The sequence below is a fragment of the Panthera onca genome, chromosome F1 (genome assembly GCF_046562875.1).
Source record: "Panthera onca isolate mPanOnc1 chromosome F1, mPanOnc1 haplotype 2, whole genome shotgun sequence".
Taxonomy (NCBI): domain Eukaryota; kingdom Metazoa; phylum Chordata; class Mammalia; order Carnivora; family Felidae; genus Panthera; species Panthera onca.
In genome coordinates, this window is record NC_138355.1 from 67,108,036 (window position 1) to 67,133,287 (window position 25,252).

The 25,252-nt window shown below is 61.9% G+C and overlaps 3 protein-coding genes and 1 long non-coding RNA gene across 6 annotated transcripts in view; 1 reads left to right on the top strand and 3 right to left on the bottom strand.

The window, feature by feature from the left end:
• Nucleotides 1-210: 210 nt before the first annotated feature.
• PEA15 (proliferation and apoptosis adaptor protein 15) lies at nucleotides 211-9,806 on the bottom strand. 2 transcript variants are annotated; one of them, XM_060644552.3, is made up of 5 exons: nucleotides 9,661-9,806; nucleotides 3,967-4,140; nucleotides 2,410-2,565; nucleotides 2,164-2,251; nucleotides 211-1,310 (listed from the first exon to the last, which is right to left on the bottom strand). In XM_060644552.3, exons 2-4 carry the CDS (start codon nucleotides 4,136-4,138, stop codon nucleotides 2,187-2,189), a joined length of 393 nt encoding a protein of 130 aa, XP_060500535.1. In that variant the 5' UTR covers nucleotides 4,139-4,140; nucleotides 9,661-9,806; the 3' UTR covers nucleotides 211-1,310; nucleotides 2,164-2,186. The 2 variants fall into 2 exon arrangements, with proteins under 2 accessions (XP_060500535.1, XP_060500534.1); XM_060644551.3 differs by having other exon boundaries at nucleotides 211-2,251; nucleotides 9,661-9,805.
• Nucleotides 9,807-12,722: 2,916 nt separating this feature from the next.
• On the bottom strand, nucleotides 12,723-21,594 carry CASQ1 (calsequestrin 1). The gene is made up of 11 exons (XM_060644544.3): nucleotides 20,992-21,594; nucleotides 19,322-19,406; nucleotides 18,397-18,497; nucleotides 18,044-18,155; nucleotides 17,665-17,738; nucleotides 17,196-17,326; nucleotides 16,403-16,448; nucleotides 15,934-15,988; nucleotides 15,630-15,730; nucleotides 14,468-14,542; nucleotides 12,723-13,342 (listed from the first exon to the last, which is right to left on the bottom strand). The coding sequence occupies exons 1-11, from the start codon at nucleotides 21,550-21,552 to the stop codon at nucleotides 13,202-13,204; spliced, it is 1,482 nt and encodes a 493-aa protein (XP_060500527.3). The 5' UTR covers nucleotides 21,553-21,594; the 3' UTR covers nucleotides 12,723-13,201.
• Nucleotides 21,595-21,654: 60 nt separating this feature from the next.
• On the top strand, nucleotides 21,655-22,185 carry LOC132686672 (uncharacterized). Its single transcript, XR_009613828.3, has 2 exons — nucleotides 21,655-21,799; nucleotides 21,936-22,185. It is a non-coding gene; the product is annotated as an uncharacterized LOC132686672 (long non-coding RNA).
• A 2,619-nt stretch (nucleotides 22,186-24,804) lies between these two features.
• ATP1A4 (ATPase Na+/K+ transporting subunit alpha 4) overlaps nucleotides 24,805-25,252 on the bottom strand; it is a 28,213-nt gene continuing 27,765 nt past the window's right edge. For both annotated transcript variants that reach the window (XM_078440814.2, XM_078440816.2), the window contains one exon: nucleotides 24,805-25,082. In XM_078440814.2, coding sequence (XP_078296940.2) covers nucleotides 25,054-25,082 — 29 coding nt within the window. In that variant the 3' untranslated portion in view covers nucleotides 24,805-25,053. The remainder of the gene's footprint in view (nucleotides 25,083-25,252) is intronic.

A 25,252-nucleotide genomic window follows, 5' to 3' on the forward strand; every position in this document is an offset into this window, starting at 1 on the left:
GGACAGCCGTGTTTCCAGGCCTGGGCTCCAGTGGAGCAGGCCCCATAGCTCAGGGCCACTCGGGAGACGGGTGGGGGGAGGCGGGGGGAAGGATACCATTAGGGGTGTTTTCCAGGCTGCGGTGAGGGATTTGGGGTATCTCTCCCCCTCCCCTCCCAGTCATTCAAAGACTCCAAAGTCCTGGTAATTCACAGAAATTCTAGAATCGGGTACAGTACAATCACCTTTATTCCAGGGTTAGAATGAGGCCGTGCACACTGCAGACAGGGGAGCACAGGATAGGGACGATCTCACAGCAGTACAGGGATGGGAGGGCAGGTTAGTCTTTTTAGATTATTTTTGCCTTACAGAGATACTACTAGACTCTGTTGAAAATGACCCTGTCTCCCTTCTCCCATCTCCCCCTCTCTCCTCTTCAGAGAACGCTCCTAATTCCTTCCTCCCTCTCTCTCTCTCTCTCTCTCTTACACACACACACTCTCACATCACATATCCTGACCGGAAGGACAATTCGTGCTCAGTTCCCCCCTCCCAATTCTGCAAGTATCTCTCTGTCCTTGAGGGAGAAGCCAGACAGGGCTGGGGAAACTTGGGAAGGTCCTTTAAGGCAAAACTGTGTGGAGTACTCAAGGTGTATGTGTTAAGGCAGGTGTCCACAGCGGTGGCCAGAGGGGACGGCTGGGCTGGGCACAGAGGCGGCTCTCTCCGGCCAGTCTGGCTTCTTCCCTCCTCCGACAGCCAGCCCTCCGCTCACACTTAAGTTTTGCTCCCATGTCTTCAAAGCTCTGAACTTAAAACTTTCTCTAATAGTCTCTTGAGATTGCATGTGAATTTAAAGTTGAAGAAAGTTTCTTCGTTTTGACTACACAGCCACTGGACTGGCGCTCCCTTCACTGCGCCCCCCCCCCTCCCCCCGCCCTGGCCTAGACACTAAGTTAATGCCAGACACAAGAAAGGGCAGACATGGCAGTGCGGGTTTAATATACATATATGTAGATATATATGTACACACAGTTAGCACGGTCAGGGCAGGGAGGGCATCTTGGCACAGGAAGGAGGCTGGGGTCACTGCACTCTAGTGATTTGGCTAGGAGGCATTCACGAGCCCAACACGCCAGGAGAGTGGGGAAGATGGGCGACGGGCTAACAAGTCCCCTCCTGGACTGAACTGGCGGTGGTGGGGGGGGGGGGGGGAGGGCGGGTGGTCAGTGCAAAGGAAGACACTGTAATTAGCTTCTTCCCTTCGTTCCAGCTGGGGGCGTTCTAGACCCGAGATAGGGAGGGTCGCCTGTAGTCACCACGCTGGGACCCTGTGGGTGGGACGGGGTTGGGGTTAAGACCTAAGGAGCTCATTCCTCAGTCTCCCTAGGTTTGGAGTCAGTGTGTGCAACAGTCTGAGTAGGAATAAAGGAGTGGAAAAGAGGGCCGCCCCACCCCACATCTGGTTTAGGGGGGCCTGCTCCCAGCATGGGCTCTGGGGGAGGCGGGAGGGTCTAATGCTGGGTGCTCCATGGGGTTTGAACTTCGGGGCCAGGAAGGGATCCAGTGGTCCTCTCTCCTTAGATCCCTGGCTCATACCCATCCTAGGCCCATGGGAGGGGAGCAAAATGGGACCTGCCGGGGCCCAGGCCCTCCAACCTGAGGAACCACTAGAAAAGACTCGTTGGCCAATCCAGCGTGGGAGTACAAACTCGGAACTCTGGCTGTTCTTTGCCCCGTCCGGGTGGGGGTTGGGTAACCACTTTCCCTCCCGCTGCTCGTCATTAGGTCCACCCACCTCTCCCCAGGCCCTCACCCCAGCTCAGCTCCTCAGTGTAGGAAAATACAGGTCCTTTCTGCTCCCACACTTCGGCCGTGTGGGGGGAAGAGTGGAGGAAAGGGCAGTAGGAGGAATGTGCCCATTTCTATTTGCATAGAAACAGCCCCCACCTCCCCCTAAAGTGGGGAAACGAAGCCCCCCCCCAGCCCGACCCCCATCCTCTCACAAGGAGGAGGAACTTGATGAGCTAGACATACAGACGGACAGCCAGAGCGTGCGCACACGCACACACACGCGCACAGTAAGGGGGTTAGGACCAGGTTAGTAAGTGGGTAGACTGGGGGGGTTGCCCTCGCCCCTCCCCTGGAGGCTGGGGGAAGGGAGTGGTCCAGTGAAGGTCCGACCTTCCTCCTCTCCTCCCCCTCGCTCAGGCTTTCTTCGGTGGCGGAGCCAGTTTGATGATCTCTTCCTCCGAGGGCTGCCGGATGATGTCTGGGGGCAAAAAGGGAGGTGTCCAGGGACGGGAGGCGTGGACGACAGCAGGCAGGCCCGCCGCATCCGCCTCCGCCTCCGTTGTCCCCAGAGTCAAGTGCTCCAAGGATCACCCCTGGGCGGGAGGAGAGGTGCACGGTGAAGGCGTGGCCTCCTACCTTTGTACTTCTTGGCACTGGGGATGCGGGTCAGCTTGGTGTCCAGCTCATCCTCCTCGGAGATCTTCAGAACACGGGTTCTGTAGTCCACCACCATGGTGAGCAGGTCAGGGCGGCGAGAGATCTCGAAGATGTGCTCGATGTAGGAGAGGTTGTCTGAAGGAAGACGGAGACCGGGTCAGCCAGGCTGGAGAGGCCTCCCCTGCCCCACCAGGCCAGGCTTCTGGGACCCACACTGGCTATCAGAGGGCACGCCCCTGGAAGGGGCGGGGCTGCCGAGCAGGACAAGCAAGCTAAGGCACCAACAGTAAATACGGAGGACTTCCCAGGAAGAGCAGGTGGTTGGTCAGTGAAGTTTAAAACTAGGGATTTAGGGGCGCCTGGGTGGCGCAGTCGGTTAAGCGTCCGACTTCAGCCAGGTCACGATCTCGCGGTCCGTGAGTTCGAGCCCCGCGTCGGGCTCTGGGCTGATGGCTCAGAGCCTGGAGCCTGCTTCCGATTCTGTGTCTCCCTCTCTCTCTGCCCCTCCCCCGTTCATGCTCTGTCTCTCTCTGTCCCAAAAATAAATAAAAAAAGTTGAAAAAAAAATTTTTTTTTAAAACATTAGGGATTTAGAACGAGGGACTCGGGCTGAATACCAGGTGCCACGTTGCGGGGAGGGGAGAACAGAAGAGTTAAATGGCCTTCCTGACCCCCCACACCCACGCTGACTCCCTAGCACTCCTCCTCGTCAGCATCAGAAAGAATTTCCCGACAGCACCCATGGGGGTGCAGGCCCCAGACCAGCCAGGAGAGATGCTGGGCCTCGTGAGCCCGGGCACGGCCGTGGCCAGAAGGATGCTCTCCGTGGCGGGGCTGCTTCTAGACTGCAGACGCCCTCCGTCCTTCCTCCCTGGCTCCTCCCCTGTGACCCTCTGCAGCCGCCTCCCGACCGCTCGCCATGCTACAGGCAGACGAGTACCTCTCGCGGCCCACGGGGCCCACGGGTCACTTACCGCCCGCCGAATACCCCGTCCCTCAAGGCGCCCCACGGCGCAGCCTTAACTTACCTTTCCAGCCACCGCTAAATGTCCCCTAGGCCCCACCAGCCAAGCCAAACAGGCCCCCTTTGCTCTTCCAGGCACACCAGACACTCCGGCCTCTGGGACTGTGGTCCTTTGCCAAGCACGCCCCCGCTCTGGACCCTGCCTTCGAAATACACTGGCCTTGCAGGGCTAGCTTAACGCACCGACTCCCCGCCCAAGCCACTCCCAGAGCAGTGGTCTCTAAAAGTGAATCCAAAAACGTCGGAACTTGTGGTTTTACTTCCAATCCCATCGCCTTCGACTTGTGTTTTAATGGGTTGTCACACATCTGACAATAGCACAGGGGCGTGTGAGCGCCCCCGTTAGTGACTGACGGCACCGTAAGGCACGCAGGGACCACCACCCCCGGGTCTCTACTCGCAGCCTCTCCCCCATCCTGCCGGAGAGGAGAGTGCTTGGCGCGTGCGGCCCTGACCTTGCTTCTCGCTGCCGCCGCCAGGACTGAGCCCGAGAGGCCGCGGCCCCCGCCCACCTTTGTCCAGCTTGTTGTGGCTCTCCAGGAAGCTGAACCAGGCACTGCCAGTAGTGATCTCCTCGCTCTTCTCGCTGGGGATGTCCTCCTTGCAGGCTGATTTGAGCTGTTCCAGGTCTTCGAGGGTGATGTTGTTGGTCAGGTCCTGGAGGAGGGTCCCGTACTCGGCCATGACTGGGGGCGGGATGAACAAAGGGAGAGGCGGCTGAGCTGGAGGTGCCAGTCCGGTTTCCTCACCGGCACCCGCCTCCACCAGCTCCCTCCACCCTGGCGGAGGCTGGGGGGGGTGGGGGGGGCCCGGCTGGAGGGAGAAAATGAAGACCCAAGGGCGGCGGGAGCAGTCGGGAAGAGACGAGAAGCTAGGGGCCAAGCTTCAGCCTAGAGTGACAAGTCACACCTCCTTCTCCCCCATCTTTTTTCATTTCTGCCCCCCCCCAGCAGTAACCCTGGCAACAGCTCCCCTGACTGAGGAGGCGGTTACCATAGCAACCTGCTCCAGACTTTCTCACCCACTGCCTCCCAGGCCCCCCCCCAGAATCGCCCCACCCACCTGCAACCCCTCCCCCTGTCAAAAAAAAAAAAAAAACCCAACAAAACAAAAACCCCACAACACTCCAAAACGACCTTCAGGGAGAGGCAGGCTGGCCGGCCGTGGCAGTGAGAAGCTCTGGGAGGGGCAGGAGGGGGGCTGCTTGGTTAGAGCTCGTGTGTTCTAGCTCCCATTCTTCCCCAGAAGCAAAGGGGTCCCTCACTTCAACTCCCCACCGCCCCTCTAATGACTCATTTTGGATGGATGCCTAGGTGCTTGGTCTAACGGTCCCCTGGCCCCTCCGTGCCCCCCTGTATTCAGTCCTTAGGGCTCGGGCAGGCGGGGAGGGGGAAGCAACGGGCCACCCCCACCTTTGTGGAGCCCGTTTCTCCCTTGATGGCCGCCGGGCCTCCGCACAGCCCTCTCTCCTAGCCTTTGTGCTACGCCCGCAGCCCCCGCGCCCCAGAATACCAAGCGGCTGGCTCTGGCCCCCTGCCCGGTTCCCAGGCTGGCTGGGTGGCAGGGGAAGGGGTTTCGAGGCAGCTCTGGGAGAGTCTGGCAGCAAAGGGGCTGTCACCGCTGCCTGCACCCACGTCCGGCTGGTACCACCTTCGGGGTGGGCTCCTGGAGGGGGGCTTGGGCGAGGCTGCGGCTCCCCCAGGCCTTCACCCCACCCCTCTTTCAGGAAGATCTTGAAGTGGGAAGGTAGAGAACGTTCAAGGCCCTCCTTCCCACTAGGTAGGAAGCGTGACTAAGACAGGAAGAAGGAAGGTCAGACCTTAGAATGAACTTTTGGAAGTGATAAGATGTGAAACTCCGGTGCTGAGTTTAAAAGGGGCTCCCCCCCCCCCCACAATGAGTATATATTTCTTTTATAATCAGAAAAGTAAAGCATTTTAAAAAGTAAGTTCTATCCTAAACTCTGGCTGAACCAAGGATTGGGACAAGGAGATAGACGACCTTGTACTTGACGGGGACTGCCCACAAATCACCCCAACGCTGGCCTGGGAACGTAGCAGACAGCGAGGGGCTGGCCTCACCCCATTTTCCTTATGTCTGGTCTAGGTGCAGGGAAAGTGAGGCAGACAGGCATGGCATAGTAAAAGGCGTGGACCCAGAAGTCCGCATTCCCAACCCCCTACTCGGACCGGAACCAACAAGCCTCCCTTGGTGGCAGGCACCGTGACACACACACACAATGAGCCAGCAGGACCCCCACAAGAAACAGGCACTCACGGGCACGCTCACTTGCACAGCCAGGTGCAAGCAGACAGCAGGGCCCGGCGGCCGCCCCACCAGGCCGGGCCAGGAACAATGCTCTCTGACTGTCAGCACCAGGAGCCGTCTCTGCCTTGAAATCTAGGTCACAGCAGCAGGCTCTGGAGCCCAGCCCCCCCCCCCCAACCCCCTCCATAATCCCGGGCCAGGAGAGGGGGGTGACGGGCAGGGGGTCCAGGCATGAGGACATCCATGGGGGGGGTGGGGTGGAGAGAGCTCAAAAGGAAGGGGCAGCACGGGAAGGAGGCAGGGTGCCCCCAAGAAGACCCTGCCCCCCCATGGAGGAGACCCTGACACCAAGCCCTCGGCTGGGAAATGGGACAGCGGTTAGGGGTCTCCTGTCCATTTTCACGCAGAAGAGGCTGTAACTAGATCCTGTGGAAGGAGAATGTGTGTGTGTGTGTGTCTCCTGGAAGGAAGTTGGGTTTAGGGCTCTGAATCTAAAACACAGACTTCCAGGGGAGGTGGGCGGGGAGGGATTAATGTGTGAGTGAGCCACCCACGAAGGAGGGGGGCGGTGGGTAGGAGCTTTCTTAGAGCTCGAGGCAGACGCGAGGCCCCCAAGAGGCGCGGGGGTGGGGGGAACGTTGAGGGGCGCGGGCACCGGGAGGTGGCGGCGGCGGGGTGTGGGGGTGCGTGCGTGTTCTGGGAATGGATGTGTACGTGCTGGGGCTGGATGGGTGGCGGTGAGCGTACGAGGTGTGTGTGTGTGTGTGTGTGTGTGTGTGTGTGTGTGTGTGTGCGTGCGCGTGTGTGAACGCCGCACGCGTGTGTCAGCTCTATAATCACAGGCCCGAAAGCAGAGAGAAGGGAAGGGTGAGGAGGGCCCCCAGAATGGAGGAAGAGCCGGGGCTGGGAGAGGGAAGGAGGCTGCGAAGGAGGGATCCTAGGGGAGGGTGCGGGGACTCCGCGGTTACCAGGGTGACCTCAGTTCTGCCCCCCCCCCCCCAGCGGTGGGGACAATGACACCACTGGATGGGAGGGGTGTGGGAGCAGCAAGGAGAGACAGAAGCTGTGCAGTAGGGAGTGGGAAAGGCGGCCTGGGGGCTCCCTCCCTGGAGAGATCCGTCCAGCCAGGCCTGGGTGGGGCAGCAGGGGCAAGGCCAGCCCCTTGGGGAATTCTTGGGGTGCAAGGAAGTGGAATCTCCTTAGGTGGCTCTCAAGTCTCACGGACAAGCACCGTCCTCGGGGCAGTGTGGCCCCGGTGGGGCTTGGCAGAAGCCGGGCTCCTTCGCCCGGTCACTTTTGTCACCGAGACTCAGGATTCCTCAGGGCCTACAGAGGCGTCTCCTCCCCTCCCAGCCCTGCAAAGTCTTCCAGGTCCCCGGAGCAGCACAGAGGTTGTCTGGGGAACACCAGGCAGCCTGGGCGGAGGCCATTCTTGGGACAGGATACCAAGGCAGGAACCGGGGCCGGAGCTGAGGCTGCCAGGAAGTCAGTCCCCTTCCCTCCCAGATCATTCTGTGCTCTGCTCACTGCTTCCTCACACCTACCTACCTTCCTTCCTTCCTTCCTTCCTTCCTTCCTTCCTTCCTCCCTCCCTCCCTCCCTCTCCTTCCAAGCTGGCCCCAGGTGGAGCCCTGACAGAAGTGGAAGTGATGGAGGAAGCTGGGGGCAGAGGGGCAGGTGGGGAGGATCTTACATGCTGGCCTCCGGGGATAGGAGCCCAGAGCAAGACAGGTGGGGGCCCTGGGGCACCACCTGCGGAAGGAGCGGGCCGGGGCACCCTGAGAAGCCTAGCAAAGCGGGGTAACCCCTGTGCGTTGGGACACTACTTCATGCCCATCCCCTCTCCCGTTTGGTCCCAAACTCCCAGTAAACTTCAAAAGAAAGCCTTCCCCCCCCGCCCCCCCATCTGTGGCAGCTGCCGGAGTGGGGGGTGGAGGAGGTCTCCCACACCAGCAGGAGGGGGTCTTACTGCCTCGATTCTGGATCCGGGCATGGGGTGCCAGGCGACGGGAAGCAGAGGGGTGAGTAGGGAGGGCAGGGCGCCCGTTCTACCTGGGCCCCAAGTTCAGGCAGTCCTAGTCCTAATGATTCCCTTAATAACGCACTCAGTTGACTTCTTCCCTTAGCTTCCATTCAGCTTTGGGGGGGGGTGTCTTTCTTCCTGTACCAAAGGAAGAAGGGGGCTCTAAGACTCGGCTGGCCAGCCTGGGAATGAGGGGAGACGGGATACCCGGGCCTCAGGCTGAGAAGGCAGGTGGGTTAGCCCTGGGCACAGAGGCCCTCAGTCTTAGAGAAGGCAGACGCCCCGTGATGGGGGCATCAGGAGACCTCTGGCATCGGGTCGGGCAGGGCAGAGAGGGCTGCCTGCTGGTGAGGTGGCCCGAGTGCTGGCCACTCAGCTGGTGGTGTCTCTCCCACTCCTGTTTCGGTTTCCTTCCCACCTCTCCCCCTCACCCGTCTCCTTCCTGCAGTCTCTCGCTCCCTTCCTCCTGTCCTATCAGTGGGCTTTCAGCCGGTCCCACTGGGTGGTGGCCCCGAGGACCGAGGACCGCTGGGGTCTGTGACTCAGTGTCCCCCTCTGAACACTCAGGGCTAGAGTTTCCCTGCTGCCCAGAGAGCGGCAGCTTGGGGAAGGGGGGGGGGGAGGGGCTTGAACTGGTTGGCTGCATCCAGGTGGCGCGTGAGGGTCCGTAGGGAAGGGGACGGCCCGGCAGGGCGTGACTCCGTGGCCCTCTTCACGCATGACAACATGCACACAGGACGGGCACAGGTGTCGGGGGAGGTGAGGAAGTAGGCAACCGGGGCGGTGGGCAGCCTAGGGCATCTCTGGCAATCTCCCCAACGGAGTGTTTAGCCACAAAGGGAAGAGCAATTAAAGCTAATCGCTCTGACAGCCTGGGGGCCAGACTCGTCGAGAAACAAAACCCACACATTCAGCACGTTTCTCGAACTCCCCGGGGCCTCGCCCCATCCTGCTTTCGCCGGGTCCTGGCTCTCGGAGCCCGTGCCGCCCAGCCCCCAGCCCTCTTCCCACTGTTCTGGCCACCTCGGCCTCGCTTCCTCCCCTCCCGTCCCCGACTGTGTCCCTGTCCCTCGCACACATTCTCCTCATTCTCTCTCTCTCTGACTTGGGCTCCATCCTTGGCTGACTCATACTCATTCTTTTTCTCCCTCTCCTCTTCTCCCACCCCCTCCTCCATCCCTGGGCCACTCGGGGCGCAGAAACCAGCCGCTCCCGGCACCTAAGTGGACCTGGGGGGGGGGGGCAGAGGCCGCAGCAGCCCCTTACCTTCCCGGCTCCCCCAGCGTCGGGGCGCCAGGCGGGCTCACTCACTCCGGATCCCGTCTCCCTGTCCCTCTGTCTTAAAGAGGGACAACCTGAGGCCTAGGGCTCGGAGACTGTGCCCGGACAATCAGGGTGGCCTGGGGACAGGGGCCCCCACTCAGCTGTCCCGCAGACAGATGTTCTCCCAGGGGACGTGCACATGGAGGCCGTGGGGGGAGGGGGTGGATGTGTAGTGCAGGGACGTTTGTGATTTGCTGTGTGCGAAGCGATGTGTGGAAGAGTCACATGGGTGTGTGTCACCGTGTGTGCTGGCGTGTCTCTCGTAGGTGTGCGTGTCCCTGTCGCTTCCGACACGGACTGGAGGAAATTAGGGCTTTCGCCTTTGCTGCTCCTCCCCGCCCCCGGCTCCCGCCCCCCTGCCCCGGACACGCGCCCGCCGGTCCCCCGGTGGCCCCCCGCGGGCCGCGGCGGGGGTCCTGGCCGAGCCGGCCCGCGCGGGAAGCGGGCTCCCGGCCGAGCGTCCCCGGGCCGGGCCCCGCACCCCGCACCCCGGCCGCCCCCCGCGGCCCCGGGTCGCCGCCCCTGCGCGCCCGCCCGGCCCCGAGCCCGACCCCGGCCCCGACCCCGGCCCCGGCCCCGGCCCGCCTCTCACCGCCGCGGGCTGAGCGCTCAGGGCGCGGCTCTCCGGCGTCCCGGTTCCTGGGCAGCGTCCGGAGCCTCCTCCTCGGCTCCCGCCGCTCCTGCCGCCGCCGCCGCCGCCGCCGCTTCCGCCCGCCGAGCCCGAGTCCGAGCCCCGCGCGCCCCGCCCGGCCGGCCGGTGACGTCACGGCGGGGGCGGGGCGGGGGCGGGGCTTGAGGGAGGGCCGGCGGGTGGGCTGCCGAGGGCCGCTGCCCGCGCCCCCGGGGACTGCGGGACCCGGCCCTCGGGTTTCGTTCTTTCCCAGCGGGACACCCTCGTCGCCCGGTTCCCTTTCGGTGGCCGCGGCGGCTGGGACCCTGGGGAGCACAGAGTGCGTTAGGGTTTAGGCGTCCGGCGGGCCTCGGGCCTCTGATCCTCTTAGCTGGCTGACCTGTGTTTGGAAAAACCTCTCTCCTCCTCCCTTCTGGGTCAGGGGACCCGCTAGCGCTAGCGAGGGATCGGAGGCTGGCTCGGGCTTCTCCACATTGGGGGCGGGGGCGTGGGTAGGGATGCAGGCGGGAAGCAACACGGGGCCTCGTCCCCTTGACCTGGAGCCCCGGATCTTCTCTCCTCGGGGGTGATGCCCCGTTGTGTGCCTCTCACCTTTCCCGAATATACCGCCCTCCTGCCTTCCCCCCACCATGATGTAATTTTATTTTCTAGGGAGGAAAAGAGCAGCAGTGAGCTCAGCATGCAAATATAGACATCTTGCAACGCCGCACTTAGCTCTGTCTCCTAGCTCTGCCTCTCTGCCCAGGCCCAGCACCCGGCGGCGGCGGCTCTCAACTTCCTCTCCACCCCTAGGGACTTTCCTCCCCCAGATTCTCAGCCAGACTGAAAGAGGGAAGGAAGAAGTGGGGAAGCATCTGTCTGCACCCCCATCTCCAGCCTGAGGTCTCTTGCCTCAACTCTGGCAGGGTCTGGCCCTGGGAAGAGGTCCGGGCCCCACCAGTTCCCCCGGCGACCTCTGGGAACGATCGCCCCGGCTTCCCTCGGTTCTGGCCTGGCAGAGCCGGGTTGGCCTCTGGGACCCCTGCTTTCTTGGTCTACACTGCCCCAGAAAGAGGCTCAGGCTCCTGGCGTCTTGGGTTTTCCATAGGCCTTCTCTCTGCTCTTCAGTGGCCCTCTCCTGGCACCACACTTCCAGAGTAAGACCACCCCGTAATCTGCCTTTGAGGATATCTCATTTGTTCTGCATTATAGGACCGAACATCATTTCACTGACCTGTCGTTAAGACTCAGAGAGACTCAATGGTGTGTCTGTAGTCAGTGACAGGCTCAGATCTTCCCGAGGCAGCAGGCACGGGGGACTGGGGCTCCGTGCTGGCTCCCGTCCTTTCTTGGGTGGTTTATGCCTCTGAGACTCAGTGTCCTCACCGGTGAGATGGGGACGCTGATGCCCGTCTGCCAGGGCTCTTCTGAGATTCAGAAATCGTCTCTGAGCACTGGCACAGAGGGGGGCTTGAAACCTAGAAGCTTCTAGTTAGTGTGGGACCTCCCAGTGACCTGTACTAGATCGTAAGCTCCCTGTTAGAATCGCATCCGCCCAGGGCCCACAGCACGGATTAGACTGAGCATTAAATGGTTACCAGTTGGGTAAAAACACCGTCTCTGCTCCACACTCCTGTGCCTTCCGTAGGAGCATGTCCCGGGTTTGTCTGTAGAGGTGACGCTTCGGTAACCTCGTGTCTCCTTCTTCCATACTGAGTGGCCCCCTAGTCTCTCAGCAGCACCTTTCCACCTGACCCATGACAACTGTCCCATCTGTGAGTTCTGGGCGCGGTCAGTAGCTTGGTTCCGTGACTCGACGCCTGGCTCCCTTGCCCATACGCCAGCCTGGACTGTGCCGGACAGAGTGCGGACCCCTCCAGGCAGGACCCCGGCAGCCCAGATCCAGGGCCGGGGGAGGATCCTGAGTGTACGAAACTCAATGTCTCCTCTCTATTTGGGACCACGACTCGGGGCCACGCTTCCCCAATTCCACCTTGACTCTCCTGGTGGCCTCTGAGTGTGAGAGTCCCCTCCCCTCCCCCTGCGCATCCCCCTGGGCACTGCCACAGGATTGAACTCAAACTCTGCCACCCGCCATGCCCACCCATCCTCGCGGCCACCCCTGGAACATCCGTCTCTGCTTGTGTCTCTGGTCTCTCCTGTGCCCCCCCACCCCCCCGCATGATACACACGAAAAGCACCTGCCCGTGCTTTTCAGGTTTCCCACTGACTGCAAGGTGCCTTCCCGAACTCCTTGGCCCCGTCGGACCCCACTCTTGATCGAAGGCCTAGAAAAATGCTCACTTTATGAAGCCATCAGAGACCCCTGTGACCTCTCTCTTCTGAGCCATCCTGCTCCTTTGTTCCTTCTTCCAACAGACGTTCGTTAAGCGCCACGTTTTGTGCGCCAGGCCCTGTGGGCACAGGGGCAAGGGGCCCCCAGTCCAGCGGGGGAAGACAGGCGTGTATATGACGATCTAGGGTAGGACACGCTGAAGACTGGAGTAGGAGCGTAGAGAGCGCGCGGCGTGACCCCAGAGGAGGGAACCGCAGGAGGGGCCGCCTCTGGGAAGGCCTCACCGAGGAGGTGCTATTTGGGCTCAGTCCTGACATTCAAATAAGAGCTGCGGGGGGGGGGGGGGGGGGTGCTATCAAGCAGCCCGTAATCACTTAATTACTCATTGCTTTGTGTTTGTCTTCAATTGTTTAGTTGCTCGGCTCGACTTCCCAGGGAGGCTAATCAGCTCGGGAACAGGGACGGGCCCGGCCCTCTGTCTTCTCCCTGAGCCTGTGAGCAGTGAGCAATGCTGGACAAACACCATGTGCTGGGGGGCGGGGTGGGGGTGGAAGCTTGTTGACTAGTAGCGGATAAATAATCCACTCTCCTCTGGGACGACTGCCTGGAGGGAGCCCCCGCTCCTTCTATCGGCGCCCTCACAAGGCACCCACACCTAACACTCCCTCCCCCCCCCCCCCCCCCCGCCACCCCGTCCTCCGGCTGCCCCTCTCCTGCCACGGGGTGAGGCCTCCTCAGCAGACACTGGTTCTTGCTGCCCCAGATCCTTTATTGAGGCCTCTCATTTGACCCAAATACATTAACAAGAGATGGCTGAGAGACAGCCCCAAACACAGGGCCCGCCCTTCCTCCTGGCCAGGGACAGGCCGGTCAGAAGGACGCAGGATTTGAGAGTGCGGGGAAGAGCGTGCGCGGGTGGAGGGAACCGAGGAGGAAGGAGTCCCAGGAAAGATTGTACGGACTGATGGACGAAACGAATAGCGGGCCCAGGGCCACCGTGGGATAGGACACGAGTCAGCTGAGGCGCCTGGGCTGGCACGCGGGTGAAGAGTGGGATCCGTCCTCGTCCGGTGAGGGTCAGGGGCTCAGCTCTCAGCCGGCGGACCCCGGCGCGCCCCAGGGCAGAGAGTGACCCGGTGTCCCTGGAGGGGCCCAGGGAGGGACAGGGGAGGCAGAAGAGATCACGAGGAGGAGAGCGGGCGGGCTGGGACGCGGCGGCCACAATAACTAGTCGTCGTCATCGTCCTCCTCCTCGTCGTCGTCCTCTGTGTTGATCTCGCCCTCCAGCACGTCCTCTAGCCAGTCCTCCAGCTCCTCAGCCGAAGGCAGGTCCTCCTCGTCGTCCATCTCCAGCCACACGCTGTCCGCCTGGGTGAGGCACACACAGGGGACCCGAGCTAAGCCCCACTCAGGTCTTCAGACCCGTCACAGGGCTCCCCGAGTCCTTGCCTACATCCTCGTCCCTTCCCTGCACCTGTCACGGCCGGGAGCGGGGCGGGGGGGCGCTGTTCAGGTGGAGGTCTGGGCTGGGATAGCGATGGAGAAAGTGGCTTGGCGAGGAGACCTTCTCCCTCAGCCTCTCCAACACACCCACCGTGCCCTTGACGAGGGACCACTGGTGGCTCCTCGTGGCCGGAGAACAGAGCCAGCAGCCCTTCAGATCAAGGCTTTCCTAACCTGCTTTCCCAGCACCGTCCGCAGAAACCTCTCGACTCTCACGCCATAAGAAACAAAACAGCGACGACAACAAATGACCTGCCCTTTCCAGAACCTGGTATTCGTTTCCCTACTTTTGACTTTTGGCACTAACTTTCCCATCGGTCTGGGGGTGGCTTCTCACAACTTCCACGTGGGGGACTCCTATAGGTCGTCCAGGCTCCGCTTTAAATGCCACTCCTTTGAAACCCTTCTCTCGGATTCTCTGCAGCAGAAGCAGCTTTGATTTCTGTGCCTCCCTGGCATTTTATGGGGCCCTTTACGATAGAGTTTACGAGATCCGGCCGCGTGGTTAACAGAACACCTGCCTCCCCCGTCGGACTGACAATTGTATTAACGAAAAGACTGTGGCTCCACTCAGTTCGCCTCCGCGAGCACGTCTGAGGCACCTGCCACGAGGGAGCGAGAAGCTTTCTGCCCTCAAAGGGCTCGGAGTCGGCTGGGAGGGGCAGGCGTAACACACAAAGAGCCACAGAGAAGTCACGTTCTCAATGCCAAGTGGGCGCTGGGAGTGGCGAGGAGGGGTGGGACTCCAAATGGGGGCTCTGGACAGACTTCGTGGAGAAGACGGGCTGTGACCCGGGCCTTGAGGATGAGAAGCCAGTTCCAGCAGGGGTGTGTTCAGGGCCCGAGTCGCCCCCCCTCCCCGCAGCCATGAGCCCGGCCGCGTCTCATTCCTCTGGGCGGGGTTCAGTGCCCAGTCAGCAGAGCAGGGGACGGGAGCTGGGCCGGGAAGCAGAGTCAGGGGCCAGCGGGGCACGAGGGAAGGAGACTCACGTCAGTAACGTTGACGACTCCTATCTGTGGGGCCGACAGGTCGATGTCAAACGTCTTCTCCCAGTATGGCACCAGCTGTGAAGAGAGCATGTGTGGTTAGTTAACATGAGTCCAGGAACACACGAGTCCCGGAGGGCGAGCGCGAGGCTCAGTCCAGGGGTAGGGGAAGGTCCCCGCGAACCCATGTGGATGGGGGACAGGCCCAGCCGTAAGGCCCAAAGGGAAGGAGCGGAGGTAAGCAGTGACAGGGAAAAATCCCAGAGGGAAAGAAAGTATCAGGAGGGTCGGCTGGAGACATTGGCCTTTCCTTTCCGAGGAAAACTGTGTGGCAAACCCCTGTTTCCTGAGCCTTGATCTGTTACTGCGTGACCTTGTGACCTTGGGCAAGTCACTCCTCGATGACCCTCAGCTTCTACACGTCTAAACTGAGGTCATTATCCCTGGTCATTGCCAACTTCCCTCACGTTTCCATTCGTTCACGCTTTCAACAATGAGTATTGGGGGGGGGGGGTGCCTGGGTGGCTCTGTTGGTTAAGCATCAGGCTTCGGCTCAGGTCATGATCTCAGTTTGTGGGTTCGAGCCCCGCATCGGGCTCCGTGCCGACAGCTCGGAGCCTGGAGCCCGCTTCGGATTCTGCGTCTCCCTCTCTCTCTGCCTGTCCCCTGCTCACGCTCCATCTCTCTCTCTCTCTCTGTCTCTCAAGAATAAATAAAAAATGTCAAAAAAAATTAAAAAAATAAGTAAACATTAACGAGCGCTAGGTGTTGGGGATCCCGCTGGGCACAAAGCTGTCCCCCGACAATGGGATCCCTGTGCTTTGACTCTGTGATTGTGTAGACCCACCTGCAGAATAGGGTGTCCATCTTGCCCCCCCCCCCAAAAAACTCTGGGCGTTTGTAGGAGAAGTCAGCCCTGGGCACACGAGCTACCCGCCTAGCCTCTGCTCTGGGAATCGGGTGCCATGTTCTGTGAGATTCACTTCCCATCCTGCTTCCCCTTCTCAGGGTGCCTTTCCTGCCCGCGGCGCCCTTGAACCTGTACTGGACATAACCTCCCGAGGTCCTCGAGCCAGGAGTTGGGGCCGGGACCCTGAAGGAAGCTGGTCTCAGAAAGTGCCACCGTGAGGCGGGGGGTGGGGGTTAGGAGAGCCGTGCCCCTCACCAGTGGGAAGTCGTCGGGGTCGATCCAGATGATGCTGAGGTCGGGGTTGTCAGTGTTATCTTGAGCCACGGACTTGAGCGTCTCCAAGAACTCGTAGCCATCTTGTAGGGAACACAGGGAAGAAGTGTCAGGTGGGGCAGGGGAGAAGGGGACACGGAGGCGGCGGGCATCCTGACGGCCCCCCACTGCCCGCCATTGCCCGCGGATCCCCAGGAATGCCTCCCGTGGAAGCCTGTTCACTCACAAACACCCGCGTCCCCCTCTCACCGGTGCCCCCCCATCCAATCCTGCATTCCTCCCTCACCAGGATCGGCTTCCTCTGCGAAGGCCACAATGTGAATTCCGTCCATGTCGTCTTCCTGTTAGGGGGAGGGGGGCTTAGCTGTGCTCCCCGAAGTTAGAGAGCCAGACACACCCTACCTCTTCCTTGAACCCGAGTTGGATGGGAATCCAGCTTCTGGATTCCAGGACAGGCACGTCCTTGGGGTGGTGGCCCTGTCCCAAGGGACACGGCTCGCTTCAGCGCCAGGGCCCCCACACCTCTGTTGCAAACCCGCTAGCCCCAGATCTCGGGGCTCCTCCCCCTGTTTTCTTTAACAGCTTTTGTGTGTCTCCCAGTTTGTGGCGTGTCCTTCGGAACGAAACCCTCCGCACTCTGCCGCTGCATCGATTTCCTACAAGCGAGGGCACAGCAGGTGGGAATATTCCCAGGGCTTGAGTCCTCAGTCACCCCTGCTCCCCTAGGGGCCCGGCCCCATCCAGGGGACACTCACCCAGGTTTCATACATGCTCTCGGGCTTCAGCTTCCTCAGGGTGGATCTGGAAGAGACCGTCACCACTCAGTGGGCGACAAGGATGCCCTCCCAGGGGGCCCTCGCAGCGGAGGCTGCCTCTGGGTCAAGCCTCGGGCACAGCCGGCTTGTAGCCCAGAACAGAGCCATCTGGCAAAGTCTAAGCTCTGGGCACCGGGCCCAGATCATTGCCTGGTTAAAGCAGGTGGGAGAACCCAGAGTGGGCCAGCGGACTGGGAGAGAAATCTTTGGAAGAAAGGTAAGACCTGGGCGTCTGGGCATCCACTCGTTCACTCATTACAGCTGAGAGTCTCTGAAGTTCTAGGCCCCGGGCCAGGTGCCGTGCCGATGGAGCTGGACGAAGCTGACCGGCCCTGCCCCGGTGAAGGGGACCAGAGTCTAGCGGGGGGAGGGAGAGTTGGTGGCGTTTATACCGATGAGTGGGTATTTCCAGTTGTGGAGTGCAGGCAGGGCCTCTCGGCCTCAGCACCACTGACATGTGGGGCCGGACAATTCTGTCGCGGGGGGCTGTCCTGGGGGCACTGGAGGAGGTCAGGCAGCGCCCCCGCTTCTACCCAGCAGCGCTCTCCTCAACCGGAAATGTCTCCCACGCGGCCAGTTGTCCCCTGGAGGGCGAAGTCCTCCCCCACCTCACCCCTGTCAAGAACCACTGGTGCAGGGCGATGACGAGGAAGGACAGAGCCAGATCTGGGTTAGGATCCCATTCTGACACCCACTACCAGTACCCGTGGGGTCTGTTGACCCTGCTCCCCACCTCCTGTGTTCCTCCACGAAGCTGACAATCTCCTCCTCGCTGTTGGGCTTGTCTGGGATGGTCACGGGCTCTTCCATGAAGGCCTCGTAGAAATCAATCTCATTCAGCTTCAGGGTCAGCTTCTTTGCCACCTTTGGGGGAGGGGGTGGGGGGAGTGGAGCAGGGGGATGTGGGTCACGGGGCAAGGCAGCGTCACGGGGAGCAGCCCTTAGAAAGGAGGTCAGACAGCCTGGGCCCTTGTCACTGCTACTGTGACAATGGACAAGTGTCTTGACCGCTCTGGGCTTTGGCTGAACGCTAGAGGGGTGGGTTAGGGAATCTCAAATCTTTGGGGCGCGCGCGAGAGGCCTGAGGTGGGGGTGGGGTGAGGAGTGTCCTGTGTAGGGAGGGACCGTAGGTTCTGGGAGAGAGGTCTGGAGGGCAGCTGTGGGGAGCGAGGGGGACCCCATACGGCCGCGGGGAGGAGAACCTTGCTGTCGAAGGTGGCGAAGAAGGGGATGTAGGGGTGAAACTCCTCCGCGGCGTCCTCGTAGGCCTTGTAATCTGAGGGAGTAACTCGGAGTCAGTCTCTGGGGAGGCCAGGGTCGGCCGGGGAGCCACGTCCCCTCTGTTTCTCCCCAAGGCTCCTTTGGCCAGAGGGGTTCGTTCTGAGACGCCACCCCTCAGTCCTCTGAGAGCAGCTGCACTTTAGCGGGGAAGGTGGGGCGCTGGGGGTGCCCATCTGGGAGCCCCCAGTGCAGGTGGGTCGGAGAGAGGAGGGCGTAGAGATGGGGAGACAGTGGGCTGAGTGGGGGTTAGGGGGACAGATAAAACGGGGGTCCAAGGAGGGACACCTGGGAGTTACCCACGCTCTGAATCTTTGCTCTTGAAGTAGCCAATGAGCTTGATCTCGTCCTCAATGTTCTCAAATGCCTGCAGCTCTCGTTCACCCTCGATCAGTTCCACGGGGTCCTCTAGGACCTGGAGGAGCGGGGCCAGCGGCGAGAGTGTGAGTTCTCTCCTCGCTGGAAGGAGGAGGAGAGGGAGGAGGGAGGCAGGGCTGAGAGGGAGGCAGGGGCTGTCCATCACCTGCAAGCGTGTGTGTGTGTGTGTGTGTGTGTGTGCGCATGTGTGTGCGTGCATGCACATGTGCACGGCTGGACTCGGTCGGCGAAGGGTGTCAAGACTTAAAGCCACGCCGTTAGGGGCAGGGGACCCTCACATCGAGTAGAAACTCCACCAGGGTGTCAGCAGAGAACTCGCCATCGTACTCGATGACTTCGTCTCCCTTGAACACGTAGATGCTGTCTTCTTCCGTGAGTCCTGGTGAGCCAGAGCCAGAGGTGAGCCCGGCCGCCGGGCTGCCCACCGGTCCAGGGCCCGCGCCAGCGTCCCTGGACCCCACGTCCTCCTCTCCACTCTCCCTTCCCCCGCCCCTCTCCCCTCCCTTCAGACCCCACAGCCCTGGGATCTGTGCCGTTGGCTCTAGTCCAGGCGGCTCTCCAGGGGGTGTGTGTGGGGGGCAGGGGCTCTCCGGGAGAAAGTGGGATCAGCGGGGGGTGGGGGGTGTTAAGGGGACATAGGGAGATGTGGGGTCTAACAAGGTGTCCCCCCTTCCCTGGTTTCCTTCACCTCCTGGGAGGACTCGGGCCGCTCGCTGCCAGTCCAGTCCTCTAACCCACTGCTATTACCGACTAGATGACTTCATCACTGATCGTCCTCCCCAGCCACACCCGGAGCCCAGTTCTGGCCTGTGCTGCTCCCTGGTGGCCGGTGTATAACCCCCGGGGCCCCAGCTCTGGACGGAGGGGTGTGACTGAGCCTCTCCAGCCTCCCCGGTGGTGTTCCCTGGCGTCCCCTTTCCCCCAGCACCTAGCCCTGATTCTTAGGTGAGTTTAAAGGCCACCCGCCCCCCTTTCTGGGATTTGAGCCTGGGTCTCTCTAAGGAGTAAAGGAGATGCCAGAACCCCAGCCATAATCGTCCCAATTTCGGTCTCCCCGCCCCCACCTCCGACTCCATTCCCAGTGGGCACCGTGGGGCCCTTGGCCTAGACGAGGGCTGCCCTCCGAGTCGCCGGCCTGGGCCCCGTCCCACACTCCAGGCCTCCCCTGTCCCACACGCTGCCTCCCCCCTGCCGGTCCCTTACCTAGTTTCTTGGCTACTGCCGCGTCCTTCTCAGAGTCCACCAGCCCGAAGCCAACGCCCTTGTCTTCCAGGACTTGGGCCGCTAACTGGAGTGAACGAAGGGTTAAAGTCGGCTCCAGGATTCTGTTCCCATCTCGGGGGGCTTCCCCGGCGGGGTCGTTTGGGGAATAGAAGACTTGCCCTGGGTGCGGCGCGAGGATCTGGGGCCTCTCCCCGCGCCCTGCAAGCCTACCCCTTTGGTCTGCGGTGCAGTGTTGGCCCCTGACCCCTACGTGGCCCTCGTCGGTGTGCTTCTGATCCTGCCCTTGAAGGTGTGATCCTTCCCGGTTCCTGAGGGGGTTCCTGAGGGAGGCCCTGCCTGCAGAGTGACTGAGGCCCTGCCCCCCCATCCTGATTGAAGGCCACGCTCGGTGTGGGGTGACATTAGAAGTCCCTGAGTAACCCCCACTGGGGAGAGCTTTGGAGGGCAGGAGGGTGTGGGGGGAGTCTGGTCACGTCCCTGAGGAGTGGGGAAAGCCAGAGGGTCACGGTGGCCACCTCTTGTTACCTTCAGAGGCAGAGACTCCAGCAGGCCCTAGAGGGGACCCAGGCAGGGCACTCCTCTCCCTCTTTACCCCAGCCCCTCACCCCCACAGGACCCTGCCCCCTCGGCCTCCCGGCTGGACCCTGGAGCCCGATGCACTCTGCTGAGGGCGCCCCACCTAACAGACCCTGGTGCCGGATCCTCAGGAGGATGGGGAAGGGAGGCTGCTGGCAGGTGGATGGCCAGAGATGTTGAACGCTCAGGATAAAAATACTCAGCGCATTAATCAGATGGCAGGTTCTAGCAGCCACAGGGACACACACACACACACACACACACACACACACACACGGGAGCCTGCGGTCCTTCCTCCGGGTGGGCCGAGGCCCATCCATACTGCCAAGGGCTGCAGAAGCTTGGGTGAGAAGACATCCTTATCCCAGGATGGAGAGTGTGTGTGACCACACGTCCCAGTTGTCCCCAGACACAAACTTTTGCTCTCGTTCTGAAGTCCACTTGGGGGTGGGAGGAAGCTTCCCGCAAAGAGAAGCGGGGGGAAAGGCATTCTGCAAGAATTTTCCAACCAGGGCATGCAGCCTGGCCCAGTCTGGGCAGGGAGAGGGAGCGAGGGAGAGGGAGCGAGGCCACGGTGGTCTCCGTGAAACCTCCAGCCGGGAAGTGGATGCAAACGAATGTCATGTCTACGAATGTCGATGAATGTGCAAACGAATGTGAATGTCGATGGCATTTAAAATTCATACCGGGCGGGTCTCCTTGGGGTGCAGCAACTAGACCAGGGCCACAGCGCCCCACAGTGCGGCTCTTCCCCTGTCCTCTGAAGAGCGTCCCTTTCCTTTTTGGAGCCCCCCTTCCAAGGACACCCGGGCCCTGGCCAAACCCAGCGCTTCGCGGCGTGGAGGCGAGGTCTCCCCGCAGCCTCTCTGGCCCACGACGGCCTGACTGGGGTGGGACTTTGGGTTCCAAGTCTCCCTTCTCTTGTGGCGAGGGCCACACGCCCTTGTGTCCACTGCTGTCCCTCGCGCCCCCCCCCAGGCCCCCTCAGAGGCTGCTTGCACTCCCCGGCTGGGGCTCGCGGTGGGGGGGGGGGGCGGGCGTGCCCCGTGGGCCTGCGGAGCCCCCCCACTCACCTCCAGGATCAGCTCTTCCATTTCGAACTGTCTCTGGGAGGCCTTGTCGTCCTCAGGGGGCTCGTGGTAGAGCAGCGCCAGCACCTCGTACTTCTTGAAAATGTTCTTGTAGTTCTTCGCGTTGACGTTGACCACGCGGTCCACACCGTCGTACTCGGGGAAGTCCAGCCCGTCCTCCCCCCGCACCCCCGGCCGGGGTGTCCCCAGCAGCAGCAGCAGCAGCAGCAATGCCAGCCGCGGGCCGGGCACGGCCGCGGCCCCCATCCTGTCTGCAGTGCCCATGGACGTCGCGGGGTCTGGGTCGGGTCGGCTCTCCCGGTCCAGAGGAGGGTGGCCGGGGCAGGGAGGGGCCCTGGGTCCTGAATCCCCACTTAGGGGCTCACGGTGGGGGCGGGGTGGGGAAGGGCCCAGAGCAGTGGACAGGGGACACTGCTGGGTCCCGGACAGGCTGCCGACAGAGCCAAGAGCGAAAGGGTCAGGAGGAGGGATAGGAGCAGGGGGCGGGGAGGGAACCGGAGCCGGCCCCGAAGTTGGCACCCGTCGGCCCCCACCTGGTGCCATCTAAATATGTCTCTGGGCCTGGCAGGAGAGAGGATAACCTTCTGAGGCCAGGGCAGCTCCGCGAGGGCCGAGACCCTCCCACCTCCTACACCTCACCCCCCCCCCCCCCGGCCTCCCAGAGCCCCTCCCCCGCCCCTTCCCCGCCGTCCAGGACTCCTCAGCACGGTCCCCACGCGGGCCTAGAAGCTCATCGCCATATTAAGAAAGGAAAAGGCCTGAGCTAAAAATAAGACCAGATGAGTCGGAGGTAAATGATGCTGGGCTGGGGGAGGGGAGGTGTGGGGTAATTAGGGAGAGCCCGGGGAGGGCCAGGGTACTCGGACTGAGGGGAATGGGGGTGGAGAGGAGGGATTCTGGGTCGGAGATCGAATTCACGAATACAGAGCACGAGGGGCACAAACGCTGGATTGCCTCCCCGTCGTGGTCGGAAAACCCGGGAAGCTCCTCCGGACGAGGTCTGTTTGCTCGATCCCGCGGGCGGAGGGGGCCGTGAAAAGCAAGCGGGCTGCAGAAAGAGCCCCCTTTGCACTTCCCTTCAGAGAGCCAGGACCAGGGATGAGGTCATTCTCTGAATAAAAGATGGAGCCTCGTCCAGGACTGGCCACCTGGCTCGGCCCCAGCCAGTTTCCTGTGCTTCACTCAACACTCCTCAGTCGGGACGCAGGGAAGGACGGGGCGGGCGGGGGGCAAGGAGCCCTGGCTCCCGTCCACCCTGCAGACGTGCGAGGCGGGGGTTTCTCTCCTCGAGGAGGCCCAGGAGAGGAGGGGAACCGCCCGGCCGCCTCCTGCCTCCTGCCTCCTGCCTCCTGCTCGTGCTCTGCACTCCCATCAAAGGGGACCCGGTTCTCCAGGGCACGCGGGGAGGGAGGCTTCCCCAGGCTGGACCACGATGCATTCTCGCAAAGGGGATCAGGTGTAAACGCCAGGGGACAGGTTAAAACCCGAAGAGGTGGGACCTCGACCCGAACCCCAGCCGAGGAGGTTGATTCATTCTGTGCACCTGAGAGTTGGTGGGAGGAGGGACTCTAACTTCCTGCGCCCCAGCCTGGGGGACGAGCACCAGAGAGGAGCTCCGCTCTAGGCTCCTGGGAAGGAAGGACCCTCTTCTCGGCCCTCCAGGGCTTTTACCATGCACAGGTAAACTGAGGCACGAGGGAAGCCAGGGAAGAGGCTGGATCAAAGTCAGAAGTCCTCCCTTCCCACCCTGAGGGATCTCCGACTTTGGAGAGACAGGGTTTAGTTTGCACCCAGGCAGGGGCGTGACATTATCTTAGGAGGAATAACTTTGCCCCCTCCTGTGGGGTGGACCTTGCACAGCTAAGCAAGGAAGGCCACAGAAAATCTCAAGAATGTGGCAGGAGTGGGTCCAAGAGAGACAGCTGTCACTGGAGCAGGAGAGGCCGGAGCTAACCTGAGCAGGGCTGGTGGGAGCTGGAGAGGCCTCAGAACGTTTCTCCTGGTCTCACAGGAGAGCCGCGGACGTGCCCACAGCCCCGCAGCCAGAGGGCAGGAGGGAGGGCCGGGACTTCTTCCCTCCGCCGCATGTTGGTGGGGGGTGAGACCCTGGAACACCGGCCCTGTCCCCCAGGACGCTGACCTCCTGCTCCCCCAAGGATGTGAGACGGGGCGAAAAGGTGACCTTGGCCCCGCAGCCCCCCCACCTTCTCCCACTTCGTTCCCACTCCCTGCCCTTGGCCCTCCAGGCCTAGCCAGTCCTTCCCAACAGCTGTACCCTCCCCTCCTGCCCCCTGCCTGCTCTCCCTGCTGCTGTGTTCCCTACTTTCTGCTCTGTCCCTTCTCTCTGAGCCCCTGCCTTCAGGCCCTTGGACTTGTAAGCCTCAGCCGCTGATATCAAATGACCCTGAGTTGGGGCCTCTGTATTTTTAACCCACCAGACACCCGAGGCTCCTGCTACTGAAACCCGAGGAGCTGGCCCCTCTGTGCTCCCCGTGCTCTCCGTGCTCCCTCACTCCCACACCCTGGCCCCTCTGTCCTCCAGGTCTGGTTCAGCCCTGTCAGCAGCAGAGAAGGACCCCAGGCGGATATAGCCCTGTCCCTAGGGGACCTGGTGCTGGAGGGGGGAGGTTGACAGGTGGGAGAGACCTCAGGAGGGGAGGAGTGGCTGGTGACCCCCTACGATGGCTTCCTCTTTGCCAGCCCACGGCCTCTCGTTCCCTAGAACCGTCCGCGGACCTTCCTCCCTCGCCATCCTTTTGTTCTGTTTTGTCTTTTGTTTTTTGTTTTGTCGGTGTATATTTTCGGCCCGGCCCACGCTGGGGGACTAGTCTGTGGGTGGTTAAGGGCACAGGTTTTGGAATCCGACAGACCTTGGTTTCCTCATCTAAGAAACAGGGTGGCTGCTAAGAATCTGTTTGTTGTGTGAACTCGCGGATGGGGCGTGCGAGCCCCTCGTCCCACTGCCAGGCACGTGTGCTCTCACTTAACACATACGCTTTGTTTTTGGTGACAGTCTACGACTTCCCCCAGCTTTCCTTAGCATTTTCCCCAGCCCTGCGGGCTTTGGGGACACGGCCCCTGAAGACGTGTGCCAATGAGCTGACCTGCAGCGTGAAGCCCAGGGAGCAAGAGCCAGCAAGTGGGTGAAGGGGGAGGGGCCGCCTCCGAGGGAGACACTCCCAGGCTCGTCTTCCTCCTCCACCTGCGACCAGCCCGGAGCCTGGCGGAGACCAGGATTTGGGGAATGTCTGTCACCCTGTGCAGAGCCTGGGGTGCGAGGGGCAGGGGCGCTTCACCCACAGTCAAGGCTCCAGGGATCCAGAATGGGGTGGGGTCAAGATGGCCCGACAGCGGGGCGCGGAGGGCAGACCGGCGGCCCCGTCGCCAGAGGAAGGCATTCACCACTCGCCGTGTGACACTTCTCAGGTCCTGTCTGGACCTCAGGCTCTTCATTGACTTCATAAGGTCTTTTGTAGCACTAAAGCTCCATGAGGAGTCCAACCGCCAGCCGGGACGTGACGCCTGCGGCCCCCTCTCTAGGCGGTGGCTCCGCTGTTTCTCCCTCGCCTGCACCCGTGTCTCTGATCCTGCTTGACTTGTCCTGGCCTTGTTTTCCTCCACATCTTCAGACTCGAAGTTGGGGGCTAGCCCTCGAGGGGCAGGGATGCTTGAGTCCGACCCCCGCCCCGCCTCCACTTGGTCCCCGAAAGACTGCCCTGCGGGGCTCCCGTGGAGATCTAGGGGGACGGTGGCACGATAACCCCCTGTCTCCAGAAACCAGACAGACGCATCCAGCCGGGTGAGGGCCATTGCAAACATTTACTCTCTAGACTGGCAACTGATTCAACAGGACAGTGCCTTCCGCTGGGCTTCCCGTCCACCCGCCTGGTCTCCTAGCCCCAGTGCCCTCAGCGCAGCCCCAGGCTCGCCTGTCCCTAGCGTCTCTCCTCCACTCGCCCCCCTCTCCCATGTGCCAAGCTCGTCACCCCAAACCCCCACCCGGCCCTGGGACAGCCGTCATGTGAAGCTCTTCCTGTGCCGAGTTCAGTAATAGGTCTCTCTCTCCAGCCAGCCTGTGGAAGAGAGGACACAGGAGTGAACGGGGGACGGGGGGAGGGGAGGTCTGGGGGGGCGGGGCGTGAGGCACGAGGGGGCCGAGGACAAGGTGGGAGGCACCGCGGACAGGAAGGAGCAGAGCGGGAAGGCCAGGACCACGGGGCCTGTCTGGCAGCAAAAACCCGGG

What these genes read in the sequence shown, in the direction of transcription:
- CASQ1 (XM_060644544.3), bottom strand. Translation starts at nt 21,552, where the DNA reads ATGGCACCAGGTGGGGGCCGACGGGTGCCAACTTCGGGGCCGGCTCCG. An exon ending in TTCGTGGAGGAACACAGGAG is followed by an intron (nt 16,449 to 17,195) that starts GTGGGGAGCAGG and finishes GGTCTCTTCCAG; the next exon opens with ATCCACCCTGAGGAAGCTGA. An exon ending in CGCAGAGGAAGCCGATCCTG is followed by an intron (nt 15,731 to 15,933) that starts GTGAGGGAGGAA and finishes GTTCCCTACAAG; the next exon opens with ATGGCTACGAGTTCTTGGAG.
- PEA15 (XM_060644552.3), bottom strand. Translation starts at nt 4,138, where the DNA reads ATGGCCGAGTACGGGACCCTCCTCCAGGACCTGACCAACAACATCACC. An exon ending in CCACAACAAGCTGGACAAAG is followed by an intron (nt 2,566 to 3,966) that starts GTGGGCGGGGGC and finishes GTCTTCCTTCAG; the next exon opens with ACAACCTCTCCTACATCGAG. An exon ending in CAGTGCCAAGAAGTACAAAG is followed by an intron (nt 2,252 to 2,409) that starts GTAGGAGGCCAC and finishes TTTTGCCCCCAG; the next exon opens with ACATCATCCGGCAGCCCTCG.